General features: G+C 38.6%; 4 protein-coding genes across 12 annotated transcripts; 3 read left to right on the top strand and 1 right to left on the bottom strand.

The window, feature by feature from the left end:
• Positions 6,733 to 8,187, bottom strand: LOC107633786. The gene has a single exon (XM_016337387.1). The coding sequence runs from the start codon at positions 8,185 to 8,187 to the stop codon at positions 6,733 to 6,735; it is 1,455 nt and encodes a 484-aa protein (XP_016192873.1).
• On the top strand, positions 8,961 to 12,855 carry LOC107631335 (CRS2-associated factor 2, chloroplastic). The gene is made up of 6 exons (XM_016334751.2): positions 8,961 to 9,626; positions 9,950 to 10,077; positions 10,745 to 10,970; positions 11,375 to 11,502; positions 11,694 to 11,838; positions 12,318 to 12,855. Exons 1-6 carry the CDS (start codon positions 9,080 to 9,082, stop codon positions 12,749 to 12,751), a joined length of 1,608 nt encoding a protein of 535 aa, XP_016190237.1. The 5' UTR covers positions 8,961 to 9,079; the 3' UTR covers positions 12,752 to 12,855.
• Positions 13,224 to 20,184, top strand: LOC107631336. Of its 5 annotated transcripts, none has more exons than XM_021119633.1 (10): positions 13,224 to 13,538; positions 13,647 to 13,678; positions 14,259 to 14,620; positions 14,786 to 14,819; positions 14,921 to 15,103; positions 15,196 to 15,285; positions 15,453 to 15,518; positions 15,658 to 15,749; positions 15,947 to 15,994; positions 16,082 to 16,373. In XM_021119633.1, the coding sequence occupies exons 3-10, from the start codon at positions 14,568 to 14,570 to the stop codon at positions 16,200 to 16,202; spliced, it is 687 nt and encodes a 228-aa protein (XP_020975292.1). In that variant the 5' UTR covers positions 13,224 to 13,538; positions 13,647 to 13,678; positions 14,259 to 14,567; the 3' UTR covers positions 16,203 to 16,373. The 5 variants fall into 5 exon arrangements, with proteins under 5 accessions (XP_020975292.1, XP_016190240.1, XP_016190244.1 ...); XM_016334754.2 differs by having other exon boundaries at positions 13,225 to 13,538; positions 14,259 to 14,610; positions 15,009 to 15,103; XM_016334758.2 differs by having other exon boundaries at positions 13,225 to 13,538; positions 15,009 to 15,103.
• On the top strand, positions 16,893 to 20,153 carry LOC107631338. Of its 5 annotated transcripts, none has more exons than XM_021119632.1 (10): positions 16,893 to 17,207; positions 17,316 to 17,347; positions 17,928 to 18,289; positions 18,455 to 18,488; positions 18,590 to 18,772; positions 18,865 to 18,954; positions 19,122 to 19,187; positions 19,327 to 19,418; positions 19,616 to 19,663; positions 19,751 to 20,153. In XM_021119632.1, exons 3-10 carry the CDS (start codon positions 18,237 to 18,239, stop codon positions 19,869 to 19,871), a joined length of 687 nt encoding a protein of 228 aa, XP_020975291.1. In that variant the 5' UTR covers positions 16,893 to 17,207; positions 17,316 to 17,347; positions 17,928 to 18,236; the 3' UTR covers positions 19,872 to 20,153. The 5 variants fall into 5 exon arrangements, with proteins under 5 accessions (XP_020975291.1, XP_016190247.1, XP_016190249.1 ...); XM_016334761.2 differs by having other exon boundaries at positions 16,894 to 17,207; positions 17,928 to 18,279; positions 18,678 to 18,772; XM_016334763.2 differs by having other exon boundaries at positions 16,894 to 17,207; positions 18,678 to 18,772.

Raw genomic sequence — 20,473 nt, 5'->3', positions numbered from 1 at the left:
CAACATTTTATAGACAAGTTTGAATTTTAAAAAAGATAAAAATATGTTTTTACCGCAGCAGTCCATTATTTAATTCACATAGTTGTCTATTGTTTAGTTTCTATGTGTCAACTAGTGGAGTTATACACTTGTCAAGCACAGGAAACTCCACTTGTCGAACAGCAACCTATCCACTACATTCTTATAATATACTAATAGATGATAACGTAAAAATATCCAATTGTCGAATAATAATTCAGCTTGAATCATATGAGAATATAACGTGCATTACTGTTTGAATAACTTATAAAATGAGTTATATAATGGATTGATCAGTTCTATAAAGAAAAGAATAATTAGGTATGAAATTTAGATTGTAACCTAAATATTAAAAAAATTATTTATATTAAAAATAAAAAATAACAATAAAGATATTTACGAGCATTATATTAAATTATTAAACAATCTCGCTAGGTGAATAATGAAAGGTGTGAACAACATAAACAACGGACTGCGTTTTCAAACCCAATATTCAGTCAAAACATCCTAAACCCAAAATTCATTTTCACCTTTGAACTACTCCATAACCCAATTTCACCCACACAAAATCTTAAATCCTAATTTCTTACCGCAAGCTCCTAAAACGCAAAAACAACCGAATCACATTCCACCGTTGCGGCGCCGTCGCATCTCCATTGCACCGTTGCCTCTTTATTACCGTCACGCCGTCGTCGGGCCGTATCATCTCCATCCTCCGCTGACACTTCATCTGCCTCGTGCCCTCATTGTCGCTATTGGAAACAGATGTCAATGCAGCCACGGTCGGCCATTGGAAACAACTCATCTCACGCCGTTGCTCGCCCACATAACCGGATTCGTCGTGCCGTCAGCTAGGGTTGGAAGTGAGTCAAGCTAACTCATGAGCCAGCTCGAACTCGACTTATTAATAACTCAATAAGCTGAACTCGTGAGCTGGTGAACCGAGCTTGAGTTTGAAATTGACCTCATAAATTAAATGAGCCGAACCTGAGTTTAGATAAGCTCAGGTCATTAGCTCGTGAGCTGGCTCGATTATATATATAATATTAAAAGTATAAATTAAATGTATATATATAATCGAGCCAGCTTACGAGCTAATGAGCTGAGCTTATCCAAACTTAAACTCGACTAATTTATTGATATAGAATTATAGTTTATGTTCCTATTATTTGAGCCAGCTTGTGAGCTTTCGTTGAGTCGAGATTAAACTTAAGAAATAGGCTCAATTGTTAATGAGTCGAGTCGTGAGTCAAACTTAATTTTCGTGAATCGAGCTTAACCTTGGTCTAACTCGACTCACCTCGACTCACTTCCAACCCTACCCGATCTCGACACCCCTGATAACTATCTTCTTAAGAGATACATGGAACAGAGTATTACAATATGAGAGACACATGGAACAGAGTGTTACGGCTGTTTTCATATGCAATAATCCGGATATTCATTTTACTAGGTTGAAGATGATTATTGTCACTCTAATTTAGATGCTTATTTGATTTAGTTTAGATTTAACATAATTATGTCTGATAATAAAAATAACTATCCACCCACCTAATAAAATAACTATTCCTAACAACATTTACGGAGTGTTTCGTCCTGGCACAAGAGGTGGCCGAGCTTAGTGACTCCGAGTAGGCGTCTGTCGGAGAGGAAGAGCTATACGTCGCCCTAAAACGAACACCGCGGTGGGAATACCTGCAAAAGATACTCTGACGCTCAAGTTAGTGATAATCTCGAGTGAGAGTAATTAAGTAAGTATGAAGACTGAGAATGGAACCTGAGCTTTAACCGAGGATATTAGCTAAGTTTTATAGGAGTTGTTTTTACCCGTTGGTGGATAAGTCCTAGTTTGTAGGTTGGTTATGATATTCTGTTTTGATGATTAAGTTTGTTGAACACGTTTCCTATTTCTTTGAATGGGCGAGGCCGAGCTTATCTGCCCACGTGCCGAGATTTTCGGGCAGTTGATGTTATCTCGGCCTCGAATGTTTGCGTGCCAAGTATGCCGGGCGACCGAGGATACAAGTGACGTATCATAGCCCCCAAGCTTGCCTTGGTTTGAATAGGACTAAGGCGAGCTTTCGAACTAGGAATATCGCAATCCTCGGTCGTCGAGTTGTTGTCGCATATGCTCTTTCAGCCCCCAAAGGTCGGCTTAGTTCTGTGAAGAATGCAGAGCATTTTTGTGGTAGTGGCTTCGTTCTGCGTGCCATTTCTCAGGTTAAGGTGCTTTTCCCGGAAGCTGATCCTTCGAAGCTTGATGTTATGAAGGTGGTCGTGAATGGTGAGCTTGTGGATGATGAGGCTGCTGCTGGAAGCGATAGCGAGGGATCCAACATTGGTGATAAGGCAGATTAGGCCTTTAGTTTATGGTTTATTTTGTAAGTTTTGTATATGGTGTATTGGGCTTTGGATTTGTAGATGTTTTGGCTTTGTTGGACGGATTCGAGTATTATCCTGGGTAGTGATATTTTGGGTTCCGAGTATATAGCTCGGTTTGATAATGACTTATTTTGTTCTATAAAATCTGATATTTTGGATAAATTATTATAATGGTATATCGTATTGTGAAAACAATTGCGTGTATGTATTGAAGATGGCTGAATTTTCTGTCTGATTGGATTGTTAATAAGGAGAGCAGAGGCTCTAATATAGGGCTTGTAGTTTGAATGAGCCCTTAAGAATCGCTTGGATAAGTTGGTGTTTGGTTTGATCTGTTTGTATTTTCCCGAGTAATATGCTCGGCATGCGCATGTTGACTTCCGAGTATGAAGCTCGGATTTACTTTGAATGTTTATTGATTGGAGTATATGGTAACTATCAAGATAAAAAATGTTTTGATTGGAAATATAAGATACATTGGTGTAGTGATTTGTGGCGTCCGGCCTCGTTAAAACCCTCTCCGAGTAAAACCCATGTGTTTTGGGAGAAAACCTTCGGAGGGGAAAAAGAGTACCGTCATTCGCGAATTTACAGACTATATTATGACTGATATTCCCTTAGGGAGGAGACATTCCATGTTCCTGGAAGCTGATCTCCTTTAAGGGTTTCTAGTTTGTAAGCCCCCTTTCCGAGATTTTGAAGAACTCGAAAAGGTCCCTCCCAATTTGCTGCTAATTTGCCATGTGCTGAGGGTTTCCGAGCTTCTTCTGTTCGTCTGAGTATGAGGTCTCCGTTGTTGAAAGACCTGTGAACTACTCTTTTGTTGTGTCTTCGCTCTAGGTATTGTTTTCTAGCTCGCTGGTTTATGGTTGAAATGTCTCTTTCTTCTTCTACAAGATCCAACTCGGCTGCCCGAGCTTGCAAATTATTCGATTGATCATAGTGCTCGGTCCTTAATGTTGGGACGCTGACCTCTACTGGGATGAGTGCTTCTGCGCCATATACCAGCCTGAAAGGAGTTTCTCTTGTGGCAGATTGAATGCTGGTATTGTAACTCCATAGAATTTTTGGAATGAGGTCGGCCCACTCTCCTTTAGCCTCACCGAGCTTTTTCTTTAATCCATGCAAGATAATTCTGTTAGCTGATTCAACTTATCCGTTAGTTTGCGGGTGCTCTACTGAGCTGAAGTGATGTTTGATGTTAAAATTCGTTAGAAAGGCAGCGAGCTTATGATCTATAAATTGTCTCCCGTTATCCGAGATTATCTCTCTTGGGATACCGTATCTGGCCTGGCGCTTTCGGAAAAGGTTCGAGGATATCCAATCCCCACCTATCGAAAGGCCAGCTTACCTCTATGGTGTGGAGCTCCTCGGCCGGGATCTCTGAGAGGTTGGCGTGTTTTTGACAATTATCACATGCCTTGACTTTCGAGATGCAGTCTCTTTTTATCGTTGGCCAATAATATCCTGTTCGCAGTATTTTTGCCGCCAATGCTCGGCCGCCGATGTGGTTTCTGCAAACCCCTTCGTGCGTTTCTGCCATGACATCCTCGGCCTCCTCTTTGCTAATGCATTTGAGGAGCGGTTGGGAGTGTCCTCGTCTGTACAGGGTATTTCCGAGTATTGTATAGAAACTTGCTCTTCTTCGAAAGAGCGGCAAGTTTGGTTCATCTTCCGGTACGATACCTGTGTTGATGTAGTTGAAAAAAGGTGTTCTCCAATCTGGTACCTGCATGATGCTTAAGATTGTGTCGTGCTCAAAGCTCGGCTTGCTGAGTGTTAGTTGTGACAGGGCCGGCGTGTTTTCCGTTTGCCTTGTTGTAGCTAACTTGGATAACACGTCGACTCTGGTATTTTGTTCTCGGTTTACATGAATAATATCAAATTTACTGAACTTTGAGATGAGACCCTTTGTTATGAGCCAATATTTCTCTAACAAAGGATCTTTTACCTGGAATTCGCCCTTTAATTGGTGCACAACTAATGAAGAGTCACAATAAACTGTTATTCGAGGTATTTTCAGTTCTTGGGCGAGCTTAAGTCCAGCGAGTAGAGCCTCGTACTCCGCCTGATTGTTGCTTGCGTTGAAGCAGAATTGTAGTGCTTGTTCGGCTACCACTTTGTCTCCCTCCTTCAGCAATATCCCTGCTCCGCTGCCTTCTTTGTTTGATGCTCCGTCCACATGTAAACTCCAATTGGTCTCTGTGTTTTGTATGTCATTAGTCATTTCTGATATGAAGTCGGCTAGTACCTATGATTTCAGTGCCTTCCTTGGCTCGTACTGAATGTCAAACTCGAAGAGTTCGACCGACCATTTTGTTAATCTTCCGGCAAGCTCCGGTCTGGTTAATATCTGTCTTAACGGTTGGTCTGTTCGTACTATGATTGTGTGGCTCTGGAAGTAATGTCGCAGCCTTCTTGCTGTGGTGATTAATGCTAGTGCCAGCTGTTCTATCTTCGGGTACCTTATTTCTGTTGGTTGTAGTACCTTGCTGATGAAGTATACTGGATTTTTCTTTCTCCCCGTTTCTGTTACTAGTACCGAGCTTAGAGCATGGTTAGATATTGATAAGTACAAACACAAAGGTTTACCTGCCTCAGGTCTCTGGAGGATTGGTGGTGATGTTAATAGCTGTTTAAGTTCTGTAAAGGAGTTTTCACATTCATCTGTCCATGTGAATTTTTTGCTTTTAGAGAATGTCTGGAAAAAATGATAAGATCGGTTTGCCACTGCTGGTAGGAAATGTGACAGGGCGGCTATTCTTCCTGCTAGCTGTTGAACTTCTTTTACTATTTTTGGGCTTGTCATGTTTAGCACTGCTTTACATTTCTCTGGGTTGGCCTCGATGCCTCGCGATGTTAACATGAAGCCAAGGAACTTCCCTCCTTGCACTCTGAAAGCGCATTTGTCCGGATTGAGTCATGTTATATGCTCGAAGTTGTTTGAAAATTTCTACCAAGTCATCACAGTGTGACCCTTGCGTAGGTGTTTTTGCTACCATATCGTCTACATAGACCTCCATATTGCGGCCTATCTGCTGTTGGAATACTTTGTCCATCAGCCTTTGATATGTCGCACCTACATTCTTTAAGCCAAAGGGCATTACCTTGTAACAAAAGTTTCCATGTTCTGTTATAAAAGCTGTTTCGCTTTGGTCTTCTGGGTGCATTAGAATCTGGTTATAACCAGAGTATGCATCCATAAAACTCAAAGCTTTGAAACCAGAGGCGTTATCAACTAATTTATCAATGCAAGGTAGTGGATATGCATCTTTAGGGCAAGCTTTGTTTAAGTTTGTAAAGTTGACACACATGCACCATTTACCTGAGTTCTTCGTTACCATTACCACGTTGGACAACCATGTGGTGAAGTGAATTTCTCTGATGAAACCTGCGTTGAGGAGCTTCTTGGTTTCTTCGAGTGCTGCTTGTTTTTTCTCCTCTCCGAGGTTCCTTTTCTTCTGTGCTACTAGTCGGACTGTTTTATCAATTGCTAACTTGTGGCAGATGACTTCTGGGCTTATTCCGGGCATGTCATTTGGTGTCCATGCGAAAAGGTCGGCGTTCTTACGCAGTATGTGTATAAGTCTTGCTCGGTCTTCCCCTTCTAATGCTTCTCTGATATATGTGTATTGTTTGTCATCTGCCGTTAGCGTTATTTGTTGAAGGTTGTCCATTGGCCGAGGTCTTTCGCCGAGATCTTCTCTCGGGTCGAGATCGGCTAATATGGTGGTGTCAGCCGAGCTATGTATGGATTGGACCTGGGGCCGAGTTGTCTCCTTCGCGTGGTCCCGCTTTAGACAAGCATTGTAACACTGCCGAGCTTCTTGATGGTCGGCATAAACTGTAGCTATCTTGTTTTCCTGCACCGAAAACTTAACACACAAGTGTAATGTGGACACCACCGCTCTGAATATATTCAGGGCAGGTCTCCCGATTATAATATTATAAGGGCTATAACAGTCTACTATTAGGTATTGAATATCAATGGACTTTGACATAGGGATCTCTCCCATTGTGGTCTTTAGCCATATGTGTCCCATGATAGGGACTCTCTCTCCAGAGAACCCAATTAGCTCTCCGGAGGAGGGTTGTATCAATTTTTATGATAGTTTCATTTTTGTAAAAGTAGAGTAAAATAAAACATCAGCGCTACTACCTGGATCTAGTAATGTTTTTCTTACCAACAATTTCCCGGCCTGGATTGAAATTACCACGGGATCGTCGAGGTTAGGACTTGCCGACTTGAAGTCTGATTGGTTGAATGATATTGTGACGTCTGGTTCTTTGTCCTTCTTTGGTTGTATGGTTCCTTCGATTGCTAGCATTGTTCTATAACTTCGCTTCCTGGCCGAGATCGGCACTACTACCTGGGTCTAGCAGTGTTTTTCTTACCAACAGCTCTCCGACCTGGATGGAAATCACCACTGGGTCGTCAAGGTTAGGGCTTGCCGATCTGAAGTCAGATTGATTGAAGGATATCGTGACATCTGGGTCTTCCTTCTTCTTTGGTTGCGGGGTTCCTTCGATTGCTAGCATCGCTCTATAACTTCGCTTTCTGGCCGAGCTTGTTTCGCCACCGCCTGCGTATCCTCCTGATATGTGGCTGATGATGCCCCTTGGTGGATCAGGGGTTGTCTGCTCCTTTTTGTTTTTGTCTGTCACTGTTTGTTTGTTCTCTTCCCTGTCCGAGCTTGCCCTTCTGACTTTCTGGCTCTCAACGTATTTATCGAGAAGGCCTTGTCGCGCCAGTCTTTCTAGGAGGTCTTTTGCGACAATGCAGTCGTCCGTGCTGTGGCCGAACTTTTGATGGAAGGCGCAATGCTTGCTTCTATCCACAAACCTTTGGTCTTGGTAGTTTCCTGCCCGAGCTGGTGGTTTCACGATTTTGGCATTCAGAATCTCTTTTATGATGTTCTCTCTCTTGGTATTGAATCTGGTATATGTGTTGTATTTTGGTGTGAGTTTGAAAGGCTTCTTTGTGTCCCTGTTGCCTGGTGATCGGAATGTTTTTTCCTCCTCCCTCCTTTGTGGTTGTCTGTCCGGCTTTTGGGCTTCGCGGAGTTCCTCAATCTCCATTTGACCTGCAGCTCTCTCTCGGAACTCCTCAAGTGTTTTTGGTTTTGTTATCGCAATGGTTTCTCGGAATTTTCCTGGTCGGAGGCCAGCCTTGAGTGCATGGAGGTGGACAGCCGGATCTAAGTCCTGAATCTCCATGGTAGCCTCGAAAAACCTGGTCATGTAATTCTTTAAACTCTCATGTTGGCCTTGTTTGATTGTGCCTAGGTAGTCTAATCCGTGGACATAAATTCTGGATGTAGCAAAATAATCAATAAAGGATCTCGCCAATTCCTCAAAGGAGGAAATTGAACCTGCAAACAATTTGGAAAACCACAGTAACGCAGCACCATCAAGATAAGTAGGAAAAGCCCGGCAAAGCACAGGCTCATTGTTAGCGCCGTTAAAGAACATCATGGATTGAAAGTTTTTTATATGAGCTCGGGGGTCACCGAACCCCTTGTAGGGTTCCAGTGCTGTAGGTAATACGAAGTTTTTCGGCATCTGGAACTTAGTGATCTCGTCAGAAAATGAATTCTCGAGGGTGAACTTTTCCTTTGGTGGAGTGATGTTCAGGGGGTCTGTATTGCCCTGCGCCGAGCTCTTAGAGCTTTCTCCTTCGTGCTTTCCGTTGGACAGTTCAGCTATCCTCCGTACCTCCGCTTGGAGTTCGGCGATTTGAGCTAGGAGCTCTACCTGTGTGGGTTGGGGGTTCCCGTTGTCAGCCATGTCCGAGGATAGGGAATCCTGCAAAATAAGGTAAGGTACTAAATAAAATAGATGGTGAGGTCAGATATATTCGGGCCCCACGGTGGGCGCCAAGTGTTTCGTCCTGGCACAAGAGGTGGCCGAGCTTAGTGACTCCGAGCAGGCGTCTGTCGGAGAGGAAGAGCTATACGTCGCTCTGAAACGAACACCGCGGCGGGAATACCTGCAAAAGATACTCCGACGCTCAAGTTAGTGATAATCTCGAGTGAGAGTAATTAAGTAAGTATGAAGACTGAGAATGGAACCTAAGCTTTAACCGAGGATATTAGCTAGGTTTTATAGGAGTTGTTTTTACTCGTTGGTGGATAAGTCCTAGTTTGTAGGTTGGTTATGATATTCTGTTTTGATGATTAAGTTTGTTGAACACGTTTCCTATTTCTTTGAATGGGCGAGGCCGAGCTTATCTGCCCACGTGCCGAGATTTTCGGGCGGTTGATATTATCTCGGCCTCGAATGTTTGCGTGCCGAGTATGCCGGGCGACCGAGGATACAGGTGACGTATCACGGAGGTTACGGCTTGGCGACAATGGCAACTTCGTCGATCAGCTTGGGTTGCAGCTCTCTCCGGTATGTATGGTCACGGTGCGGATAGAGGAGGGAAGGAATCGCAGTGTGTTTTAGAATGTTACTAACTAATCCTAATTATTTAAATTAAAAAATTTAAATAAATCTAATTAATTATTAATTGATTTATTTTAAAAAGAAGAGATTAGTGTTTCTGTCTTTTTCTTTTCTTGTCGTTGAAAAGAGGGTGAAAATATCATGTGTATGTTGTGGATGATTGTGGAGAGCAGTATCTATGAGTATGAAGTATCCCTGAATTGGTGTGAGGTTTGAGGCAAGTTGAAAATCAATGGGAGTAGTAGTAGCATTATCACCATCACCATCACCACTTTCAGGGGGAAACCTTTTCTCCTCACTCCCCTCCACACCACCACCGACGCCCCCTCACCCTTCTTCCACCCCCCAACGCGTCATTGCCTCCGACGGCGACCGCTCCGTCGTCGTCGGCGACTCCGGCGTATCCTACCTCCTCCCCGGAGCTCCCTTCGAGTTCCAATTCAGCTACTCCGAGACCCCGACGGAGAAGCCCATCGCCATCAGGGAGCCGGCGTTCCTGCCATTCGCCCCGCCCACGATGCCGCGGCCGTGGACGGGGAAGGCCCCGCTGAAGAGCAAGAAGGACAAGGAGAAGAAGGTGAGGCTGCTGGAGTCATTGAACCCGCCGCGTCCCGATACCAATGGGGTGAAGCAGTTGGAGATGGCGAAGCCATTGAAGCTTGGTAAATACTCCAGGGATGGGAAGACGAGGGAGGAGATACTCGGCGACCCCTTGAGGAAATGGGAGATAAGGATGCTTGTTAAGCCTATGGTCTCTGATAATCGCCAGGTTAATCTCGGTGAGCTTCCTTTTTTCCTTCCTTGCTGCTGCTGAACACTACGTTAATTAAGATTTCATAGAATGTAATTAGGTGATTAGGCTTAATTGAGCTTTACGGCTGAATGGGTTGTTGAACTGTGAAATAGATCAGAATTACTTATGTTGGTTATTTGAGAGTGTTGTTTACTTATTATTGTTGTTGTTTATGATATCGAATTGATGAGTTTTTTTGGTTATTGGTTAAGTGTGTTATGTTATTTGAGATATATCTGTTATGGGTTGGCTTTTATGTGTTAAGGTGTAGGTTTTGTGTTAATGGTTTTTCAATATTTGATGGCCTAGGAAGGGATGGATTAACACATAACATGTTGGAGTTGATACATTCGCATTGGAAGCGTAGCCCTGTCTGTAAAATTCGTTGTAAAGGGGTTCCAACTGTAGATATGAAAAATGTCTGTCACCACATTGAGGTATCCATCTTCATTTTTGCAAAATAGATTCCTAGTTCTTTGTTGTTCATGAGTATACATTTCTTACCTCAATATCTGAGGACTTTGTTGCCAAAACTTTCACAATATCATTCCTGGTAATAGGTTGCTCTAGGCAGATCATATCCTGGAAATCAAAATACATTAATCGGAAACTTTTGTTTTTTCTGTGCACGTTAAGTTGTTATCTTGGATGGTGGTGATGAGGGATGCTCTCTGATCCTCTTGCTGGGTGACCTCCAGTCAGAATGCTGAAGACTTGATTGATGCATAGACTAATACAGTTGTATTGAGACCCATGCACCGAAAGAGTTGACTTTTATGAGGGAGACCAGCATTGTAGGGCTCTTATAGCCTTTCTATCTCTTTCCACACTAGTATTTTTTTCTTTTAAATTTAAAATAGAAATAATAAGGCTAGCATTATCCAGTTGAAATGTTTTGATATCACCTGTTTAGTCGAGGCATTGCATTTTTATCCTGTTGAAATGTTTTGGTAATGGCAAAAATCAAGTTTACTTACTCCCACTAGATGGGTTCAACTTACATGGAGCAAACCATAACCAGTGTCCTAGCATAAACCATGCATATAACTTAATCACGGGATCTATCTTTGTTTTTGTTTTGAACCCCTCTATATGCTATGACAGGATAAAACAGGGGGGAAAATAATTCTTAGAGTTGGTGGTGTTGTTTATCTTTTCCGTGGAAGAAACTACAACTATAGTACACGCCCACTGTATCCAGTGATGCTCTGGAAGCCTGCTGCACCTGTTTACCCAAAACTTATACAAGCTGCTCCAGGAGGATTAACAAAATCTGAAGCTGATGAACTACGTCTGAAAGGGAAAAGTCTTTTGCCAATATGTAAATTAGGTAATGTCCACTGTGATTATCATCTTCACTCTTCTCTAAAAGATTTAACCATATTATAGGCATTTGACTAATGATGGGCTTGTCAAGAAGGAGAATCTTTTGGTTAGTAGACTGAGTAAGATACGAAAACTTAGATGTTTCAATAAAACAAGCTGAAATATATAGTCCAAATCTTGTAGTTGGGGAAAGGAGATCAAAATCAAGTCAAAGCGAAAAAGATAAGTGGCATAATGTTTTGCATTTCTTTATCTATATGGATATTCATCCTGCTAAGCCTATTTTTAGTTTAGAGTTATTATTGATAATGCACTTCTCTTTTAGTCTAATTGTATAAGTCCATTAAAGAAACTGAGTTATGGTTCTTTCTAAAATTAAACCTTTAATTTGGTTATGCAATGTTGCAGCCAAAAATGGAGTCTACACCTCGCTTGTAAAGGATGTCAGAGAGGCTTTTGAAGGAAGCCCTTTGGCGAAGATTGACTGCAAGGGACTGGAGCCTAGCGACTACAAGAAATTAGGTGCCAAGCTTAAGGTATCAAATAGCAACTAATTTATTTATGTTCCTAAATACAAGAAACCCAGGAGCAATCTACTTTGGTAGGCAACCTCTTCTAGCTTACTTGTGGTAAAAGGCCTTCAAGTATCTAGATAAGCGGCATAAGCATTGCCAACAACCATTAGGAGTATTACTCTGCATGAATTTTGATCATCTTGTTTTGGCAGGATTTGGTTCCTTGTGTTCTGCTGTCTTTTGATGATGAACAGATATTGATGTGGAGAGGCAAAGATTGGAAATCAATGTTCCCACAACCTCCTCCACTTTCTCGTCCTTCAGAAGCTGGCATTACAGGGAATTCGGACAGTACAGGTGTGTAACTGAACCATTTTGTTTGCATGTCCTATCCTATTGGAATTGTTGTACATTTTATTTAGTTACATGTGTTGTGTGGAAGTATATCATGAGTTGGTCAAGAGATATCTGTGTGTGAACGGTCTCACTATAGACGTGATACATGACAATGGTGTCGTTGATCCATGTAGCCCATCCTACTTAGTGAGATAAGACTTTGTTGTTGTTGTCATTGTTGTGTGGAAGCGTATCATGAAATAAGTTTAACAAAGAAGAAAAGGACAAGTGCATTCTTAATATATGGTCATAATGGTTTTTCATTGCCATGAGTATCCTTTTGTAATTGTCATTTTTCTTTCTTTCAACACCATAGACAATTATGATGTATAATGGTGTTTTAGTTTGTCTAGTTGTTGAGTACTGCCTGACCACACCCTAAAATTAAATTATTGGTGGCTATGCAAATTCAACATGATGTCTTTAACTATCTTTATCAGGGGAGACAGAAGATGATAATCAATCTGAACAAGAGGGCAACGTGGTGAACACAAGCCCAAAAATGTTGTCTCTGTGGAAGTGTGCAATCGAGTCGAGCAAAGCTTTGTTGCTGGATGAGTTCAATCTTGGTCCTGATGCCCTCTTGGAGAAGGTAGAAGAATTCGAAGGGGTTTCGCAGGCCATGGAGCACTCCTATCCAGCATTGATTTTATCTAATGAGAATGATGCTAAAGGTTCAATTGCAAGCTTTGAAGATGACATAGACAGCTATTCCAGTCAGGATGGCTTGGCTACTGAAGACGAAGGCGATGACGACAATGATGATGATTTCCTTGAAGATGACTTGTTTGATGTTGTGGACTCATCTGCGGAACCCGGATCATTACCTATTGATTTTGTTGTCAACAAGCTGAAACCAAAACTAGAAGAATAATGCCTTTTATAATATATATTTCTGGGACAACATGAAGATCTTGTTTATTGAGCGAAAATAGGGTGCATCATATCTGAAATGTAAAAAAGAGAGGGAATAAGCATATGTTTGATGTTCATCTGCGGAACCCGGATCATTACCTATTGATTTTGTTGTCAACAAGCTGAAACCAAAACTAGAAGAATAATGCCTTTTACCTTTTATTTCTAGGACAACATGAAGATTTTATTCAACTTTTTAATATAGTGGAAAAAAATGGTTTTCCAATATATTTAATACATAAAATTTTAAAAGCTTATATCTAACACGCATTCTATTAACTATTAAAACTTCAAGAATACTTAAATTTATCAAAGTAGACATTTTATTCATAAATGCAAGAATTTGACACGTGACGTTGACTGTGACGTGGGAACTGAAAGTTGAAAAACATGAACTGACTTTGTGTTTAAGGAAATAAAAAGGTATGAAATGCAAGTTATGGTGGCTAGATTAAGACAAAACGTGTTCTTTGTTTGTGTCTTTCTCTTGGTTACAATTATAATAGCGAAGATGATTCATATTCTTCTCTTCTTCTGTAATCCCAGTAATGTAACAATTCACAAACGGCATATACCCTTTTTTCCCATTTGCAAATTCCTTGTGTTAGGGGTTTTGTGGAATTGTATGGTTCACAAAACCCGATTCCTCTCCCTCCCTCTCTCCCCTTCATGTTCACATAATCCATTAAAAGGAAAAAAGCAAAGCAAAGCATCTTCTTCTTCCTTCTGAATTTTACTTATCAATAGTGAGTGCTACTGTCACTTTTCTTCCACTTCATTAAGAATCATCCAATTTTCTTTTTTCTCCCTTTCATTTTTGATCAAGTATTGAACTTTATTTATGGGTCTTTTAGGTGAAACACCTCGTCACAAGCAAGGAATCCAGGTTTAATTTTTGATTAATTCTTCTTATTTTTGGTTCCCTTTATGCTGCACCTTAGTTTATATATTCTAGAAGAGCAACAATTATCACATCATAATTCTGCTTCAGCTTTTGAGAGTTGTATTGTTTTAGTTATTTAGCCGATTTATGTTTGAAAAAATGGATTCTTTTTTTTTATTATTTGCTAGTTTGAAAAAAAATGCATTCTTTTAGCTGATTGGATTTTGATACTTTTCTTAGCCATCTATTTTACTTCACACAATCATGGCATGGCCCTTTCGCCTTGAACTTTCTTTATGCATAATTTTTAAATGCATAAGGGAATTCATATCATACCATGCTTGATTCGTTTGGGATTTTGGTTTTTCTGATATATCTCTTCAGAATTTTGCTAAGTTTTTTATTTTATCATGCTGTGAGAGTTGAGTAGATTGAGAATTTTTCAATAAAAATGGTGGCCTAATGCATGAAGCTGCCACCATTGTTCATAGAGCCTTAAGAAAAAATAGCACCAAGATTCCAAGCACATATATACTTCGTTGCGAACCGAGCTAGTATCCATTACTCATGAGTTTCATGGCAGGATCTGAAGGCCATACTTGGCAACCAACCATGAGTGCAGATACTACTGTATCAAGTTATTGGTTGAATTGGAGGTTCTTTTTGTGTGTACTATGGATTTTCTCCTCTATGGCTTTAGCATCTTATCTACTATGGAGATACGAAGGATTCGATCAATCGGAGCCAGAGAGCACAGATGACCGGCCAGAACCGGCTTCATTGGTTTATGAAGATGAAGCATGGAATACATGTCTTTTTGGAATTGATCCTTCTTGGCTGCTAAGTTACAGAATCATTTCATTTCTTGTGCTTTTGGCTTTGATCATCGCCAATGTTGCGGCCGATGGAGCTGAAATTTTTTACTTCTACACTCAGTAAGCTTCGGTAACCATTCTCCTAATTACAAAATGACCAAAGATTTTATTAATTCATTAAGTAGTTAAGAAGATGATTAGAAGCTATCTAATGACCCTTACTTTTATTTGTTCCTTTTTTTTTTTGCAAGTGTTCTGATTATATTATTGTGTTTTCTTTTCTTCTGCTGAACAGATGGACCTTTGTTTTGGTCATCATTTACTTTGGGGTAACAATTCAAATGTCCAAATCTTTGTTATATATATATTATTATTTTAGTATGAATTGTAGGACAAAACTCAACATGTTTGCTCTCAATTTCACATTCAGGTTGGATCATGTTTCTCCTTTTATGGATGTTATTATAAACAAAATAAAATTGAAGGTAGCACAGTGAATCATGCTTATTTGGATGCAGAGCAAGGCATTCCCAAGAGTCCAAATGTTCATCAGCATCCCCATGCTCGCGAAATTGCCGGTGCATGGGGTTACATTTTCCAAATAATTTTTCAGGTGACTGATAAAATCTTGGAATACATTTTTTCATTTTTCATCAAACTTAGAAGGCTTTTAACTTAATTTTTCATTATCTGTTGAATATATAGATTTGTGCAGGTGCTGTAATGCTCACTGACACTGTGTTCTGGCTTATCCTCTATCCGTTGCTGACAGCCAAAGACTACAATCTCGATATTGTAAGTATGGGTGTCATGAAGCCACTTCTTCAAAAGCTTAAATTGATAGGAGAAGGCACGTGAATATTTATATTCTCTAACAATTCGCATTGCATTGCACAGCCAAAGACTACAATAGTTGTGTGTTTTTTCATCTGAAAACATTTGCACTTTTTACTACCTTGCAGTTTATGTTTTTCATGCACTCCATTAACGTTGTTTTCCTGCTGGGTGACACAACACTGAATTGCATGGTGAGTTTGGATTTTAGTATTTTATAAATGTTTGCATTTTTTTCTTATTAATTTTGTCAATTTCATTATAATTATTGTTTTTGGACATGTAACGTGTTCAAATTGTTAAACTCACAAATACTTATTCTTAAACATGCAGAGATTTCCAAAGTTTCGATTTGCATATTTTATGCTGTGGACGTGCATATTTGTGATTTTTCAGTGGATCCTCCATGCTTGTGTTTCAGTGTGGTAAAAGCATACTTATCCATTGTTTTGATTATACATACATAACATCTTGAGAAATTTTTCGGAATATCAATTAAAATGCCACATTTATTATAATTGATTAATTTCTTTTAAAAAAAATATCATTTTAGGCAAAAGTTTAAATTAATTGATTAAGAAAAATTTGGATATGTTTAGTTTGACACCCTTAATTGTTACAGGTGGCCTTATCCTTTTCTTGACTTGTCATCCTCATTTGCACCCTTGTGGTATGTTGTGAATGAAAAATATGTTGTGTAATGAATACAATTATACAATATTATTAATCTCTTGTCCTGTCCTCTTGGACTTTTCAGGTACCTAGCCGTGGCTCTAATGCATATTCCATGCTACGGCATATTTTCCATACTAGTGAGGCTGAAGCATTATTGGTTATCAAGATCGTTTCCTGGGTCCTGCCGTTTTGTTCCCTGGTAGAACATTAATGATTAATCCACAATGTTAATCAACCATTGGTCTTGGCCTACCCTTTTTTCCTCTTCCAGAAATGCATTCTAAGGATTAGGTTTAGGCAATACCATACGATACACCAAAAAGAATAGCAAATTTTAGTAGATTGTTCCATTTTTTTAGATAAGGGACGAAAATTTATATTTCAAAATTAGTGTAAATTGTTTTTCTATTTCAAAACTAACTGTATATGAGTACGATTTGAGTCTGAGCAACTATATTTGTGCGACAACTATGTTACGTTTGCAACAATTACCTCACGTGTGTTGAGTGGTGACAGCATATTTATGGTTTATCAGGTAATTACCGAAAAAAAGAAAAAAAAAAAAGTGTCTCTATCTTTTGTACTAAATTGGATCCAAATAAACAAGGGAATAAAATAGTACCAAAATAAGGAAACTTCTCATTCAACTTTTTATTCATAAATATAGTGGAAAAAAATGGTTTTCCAATATATTTAATACATAAAATTTTAAAAGCTTATATCTAACACGCATTCTATTAAAATGATCTACTTCAAGAATACTTAAATTTATCAAAGTAGACATTTTATTCATAAATGCAAGAATTTGACACGTGACGTTGACTGTGACGTGGGAACTGAAAGTTGAAAAACATGAACTGACTTTGTGTTTAAGGAAATAAAAAGGTATGAAATGCAAGTTATGGTGGCTAGATTAAGACAAAACGTGTTCTTTGTTTGTGTCTTTCTCTTGGTTACAATTATAATAGCGAAGATGATTCATATTCTTCTCTTCTTCTGTAATCCCAGTAATGTAACAATTCACAAACGGCATATACCCTTTTTTCCCATTTGCAAATTCCTTGTGTTAGGGGTTTTGTGGAATTGTATGGTTCACAAAACCCGATTCCTCTCCCTCCCTCTCTCCCCTTCATGTTCACATAATCCATTAAAAGGAAAAAAGCAAAGCAAAGCATCTTCTTCTTCCTTCTGAATTTTACTTATCAATAGTGAGTGCTACTGTCACTTTTCTTCCACTTCATTAAGAATCATCCAATTTTCTTTTTTCTCCCTTTCATTTTTGATCAAGTATTGAACTTTATTTATGGGTCTTTTAGGTGAAACACCTCGTCACAAGCAAGGAATCCAGGTTTAATTTTTGATTAATTCTTCTTATTTTTGGTTCCCTTTATGCTGCACCTTAGTTTATATATTCTAGAAGAGCAACAATTATCACATCATAATTCTGCTTCAGCTTTTGAGAGTTGTATTGTTTTAGTTATTTAGCCGATTTATGTTTGAAAAAATGGATTCTTTTTTTTTATTATTTGCTAGTTTGAAAAAAAATGCATTCTTTTAGCTGATTGGATTTTGATACTTTTCTTAGCCATCTATTTTACTTCACACAATCATGGCATGGCCCTTTCGCCTTGAACTTTCTTTATGCATAATTTTTAAATGCATAAGGGAATTCATATCATACCATGCTTGATTCGTTTGGGATTTTGGTTTTTCTGATATATCTCTTCAGAATTTTGCTAAGTTTTTTATTTTATCATGCTGTGAGAGTTGAGTAGATTGAGAATTTTTCAATAAAAATGGTGGCCTAATGCATGAAGCTGCCACCATTGTTCATAGAGCCTTAAGAAAAAATAGCACCAAGATTCCAAGCACATATATACTTCGTTGCGAACCGAGCTAGTATCCATTACTCATGAGTTTCATGGCAGGATCTGAAGGCCATACTTGGCAACCAACCATGAGTGCAGATACTACTGTATCAAGTTATTGGTTGAATTGGAGGTTCTTTTTGTGTGTACTATGGATTTTCTCCTCTATGGCTTTAGCATCTTATCTACTATGGAGATACGAAGGATTCGATCAATCGGAGCCAGAGAGCACAGATGACCGGCCAGAACCGGCTTCATTGGTTTATGAAGATGAAGCATGGAATACATGTCTTTTTGGAATTGATCCTTCTTGGCTGCTAAGTTACAGAATCATTTCATTTCTTGTGCTTTTGGCTTTGATCATCGCCAATGTTGCGGCCGATGGAGCTGAAATTTTTTACTTCTACACTCAGTAAGCTTCGGTAACCATTCTCCTAATTACAAAATGACCAAAGATTTTATTAATTCATTAAGTAGTTAAGAAGATGATTAGAAGCTATCTAATGACCCTTACTTTTATTTGTTCCTTTTTTTTTTTGCAAGTGTTCTGATTATATTATTGTGTTTTCTTTTCTTCTGCTGAACAGATGGACCTTTGTTTTGGTCATCATTTACTTTGGGGTAACAATTCAAATGTCCAAATCTTTGTTATATATATATTATTATTTTAGTATGAATTGTAGGACAAAACTCAACATGTTTGCTCTCAATTTCACATTCAGGTTGGATCATGTTTCTCCTTTTATGGATGTTATTATAAACAAAATAAAATTGAAGGTAGCACAGTGAATCATGCTTATTTGGATGCAGAGCAAGGCATTCCCAAGAGTCCAAATGTTCATCAGCATCCCCATGCTCGCGAAATTGCCGGTGCATGGGGTTACATTTTCCAAATAATTTTTCAGGTGACTGATAAAATCTTGGAATACATTTTTTCATTTTTCATCAAACTTAGAAGGCTTTTAACTTAATTTTTCATTATCTGTTGAATATATAGATTTGTGCAGGTGCTGTAATGCTCACTGACACTGTGTTCTGGCTTATCCTCTATCCGTTGCTGACAGCCAAAGACTACAATCTCGATATTGTAAGTATGGGTGTCATGAAGCCACTTCTTCAAAAGCTTAAATTGATAGGAGAAGGCACGTGAATATTTATATTCTCTAACAATTCGCATTGCATTGCACAGCCAAAGACTACAATAGTTGTGTGTTTTTTCATCTGAAAACATTTGCACTTTTTACTACCTTGCAGTTTATGTTTTTCATGCACTCCATTAACGTTGTTTTCCTGCTGGGTGACACAACACTGAATTGCATGGTGAGTTTGGATTTTAGTATTTTATAAATGTTTGCATTTTTTTCTTATTAATTTTGTCAATTTCATTATAATTATTGTTTTTGGACATGTAACGTGTTCAAATTGTTAAACTCACAAATACTTATTCTTAAACATGCAGAGATTTCCAAAGTTTCGATTTGCATATTTTATGCTGTGGACGTGCATATTTGTGATTTTTCAGTGGATCCTCCATGCTTGTGTTTCAGTGTGGTAAAAGCATACTTATCCATTGTTTTGATTATACATACATAACATCTTGAGAAATTTTTCGGAATATCAATTAAAATGCCACATTTATTATAATTGATTAATTTCTTTTAAAAAAAATATCATTTTAGGCAAAAGTTTAAATTAATTGATTAAGAAAAATTTGGATATGTTTAGTTTGACACCCTTAATTGTTACAGGTGGCCTTATCCTTTTCTTGACTTGTCATCCTCATTTGCACCCTTGTGGTATGTTGTGAATGAAAAATATGTTGTGTAATGAATACAATTATACAATATTATTAATCTCTTGTCCTGTCCTCTTGGACTTTTCAGGTACCTAGCCGTGGCTCTAATGCATATTCCATGCTACGGCATATTTTCCATACTAGTGAGGCTGAAGCATTATTGGTTATCAAGATCGTTTCCTGGGTCCTGCCGTTTTGTTCCCTGGTAGAACATTAATGATTAATCCACAATGTTAATCAACCATTGGTCTTGGCCTACCCTTTTTTCCTCTTCCAGAAATGCATTCTAAGGATTAGGTTTAGGCAATACCATACGATACACCAAAAAGAATAGCAAATTTTAGTAGATTGTTCCATTTTTTTAGATAAGGGACGAAAATTTATATTTCAAAATTAGTGTAAATTGTTTTTCTATTTCAAAACTAACTGTATATGAGTACGATTTGAGTCTGAGCAACACTGTTCTGGAATGATGAGTTGAATTTTAATACAGTAATATATATCAAAACTTTGAAGAACAAACTATGCCTTAAAAAAAAATTGTCAGCCATGATGTAAACAAGTTCTATCTAGAAGTTTACTTGCCTTTACACAACAAAAATTATTCAGTGGAGACGAAAACTAAACATCAATTACACTTAATTTTCAATTAATTTCCTATAATTTAAACATTTTCAATCATCTTCCTAGTTGTACAATAAAATCCTTCAATTAGATTCAATATCCAAAAATTACAAAAACTTTTAAAAAATATAAATTATAACTTCTAAAAAATATTTTTTATTTTTTTAATATATATATTTTTTTACTA

The sequence above is a fragment of the Arachis ipaensis genome, chromosome B03 (assembly GCF_000816755.2).
Source record: "Arachis ipaensis cultivar K30076 chromosome B03, Araip1.1, whole genome shotgun sequence".
Lineage (NCBI taxonomy): Eukaryota > Viridiplantae > Streptophyta > Magnoliopsida > Fabales > Fabaceae > Arachis > Arachis ipaensis.
The sequence above is the reverse complement of the archived record's forward strand: the minus strand, read 5'-3'. Positions and strand labels throughout refer to the sequence as shown.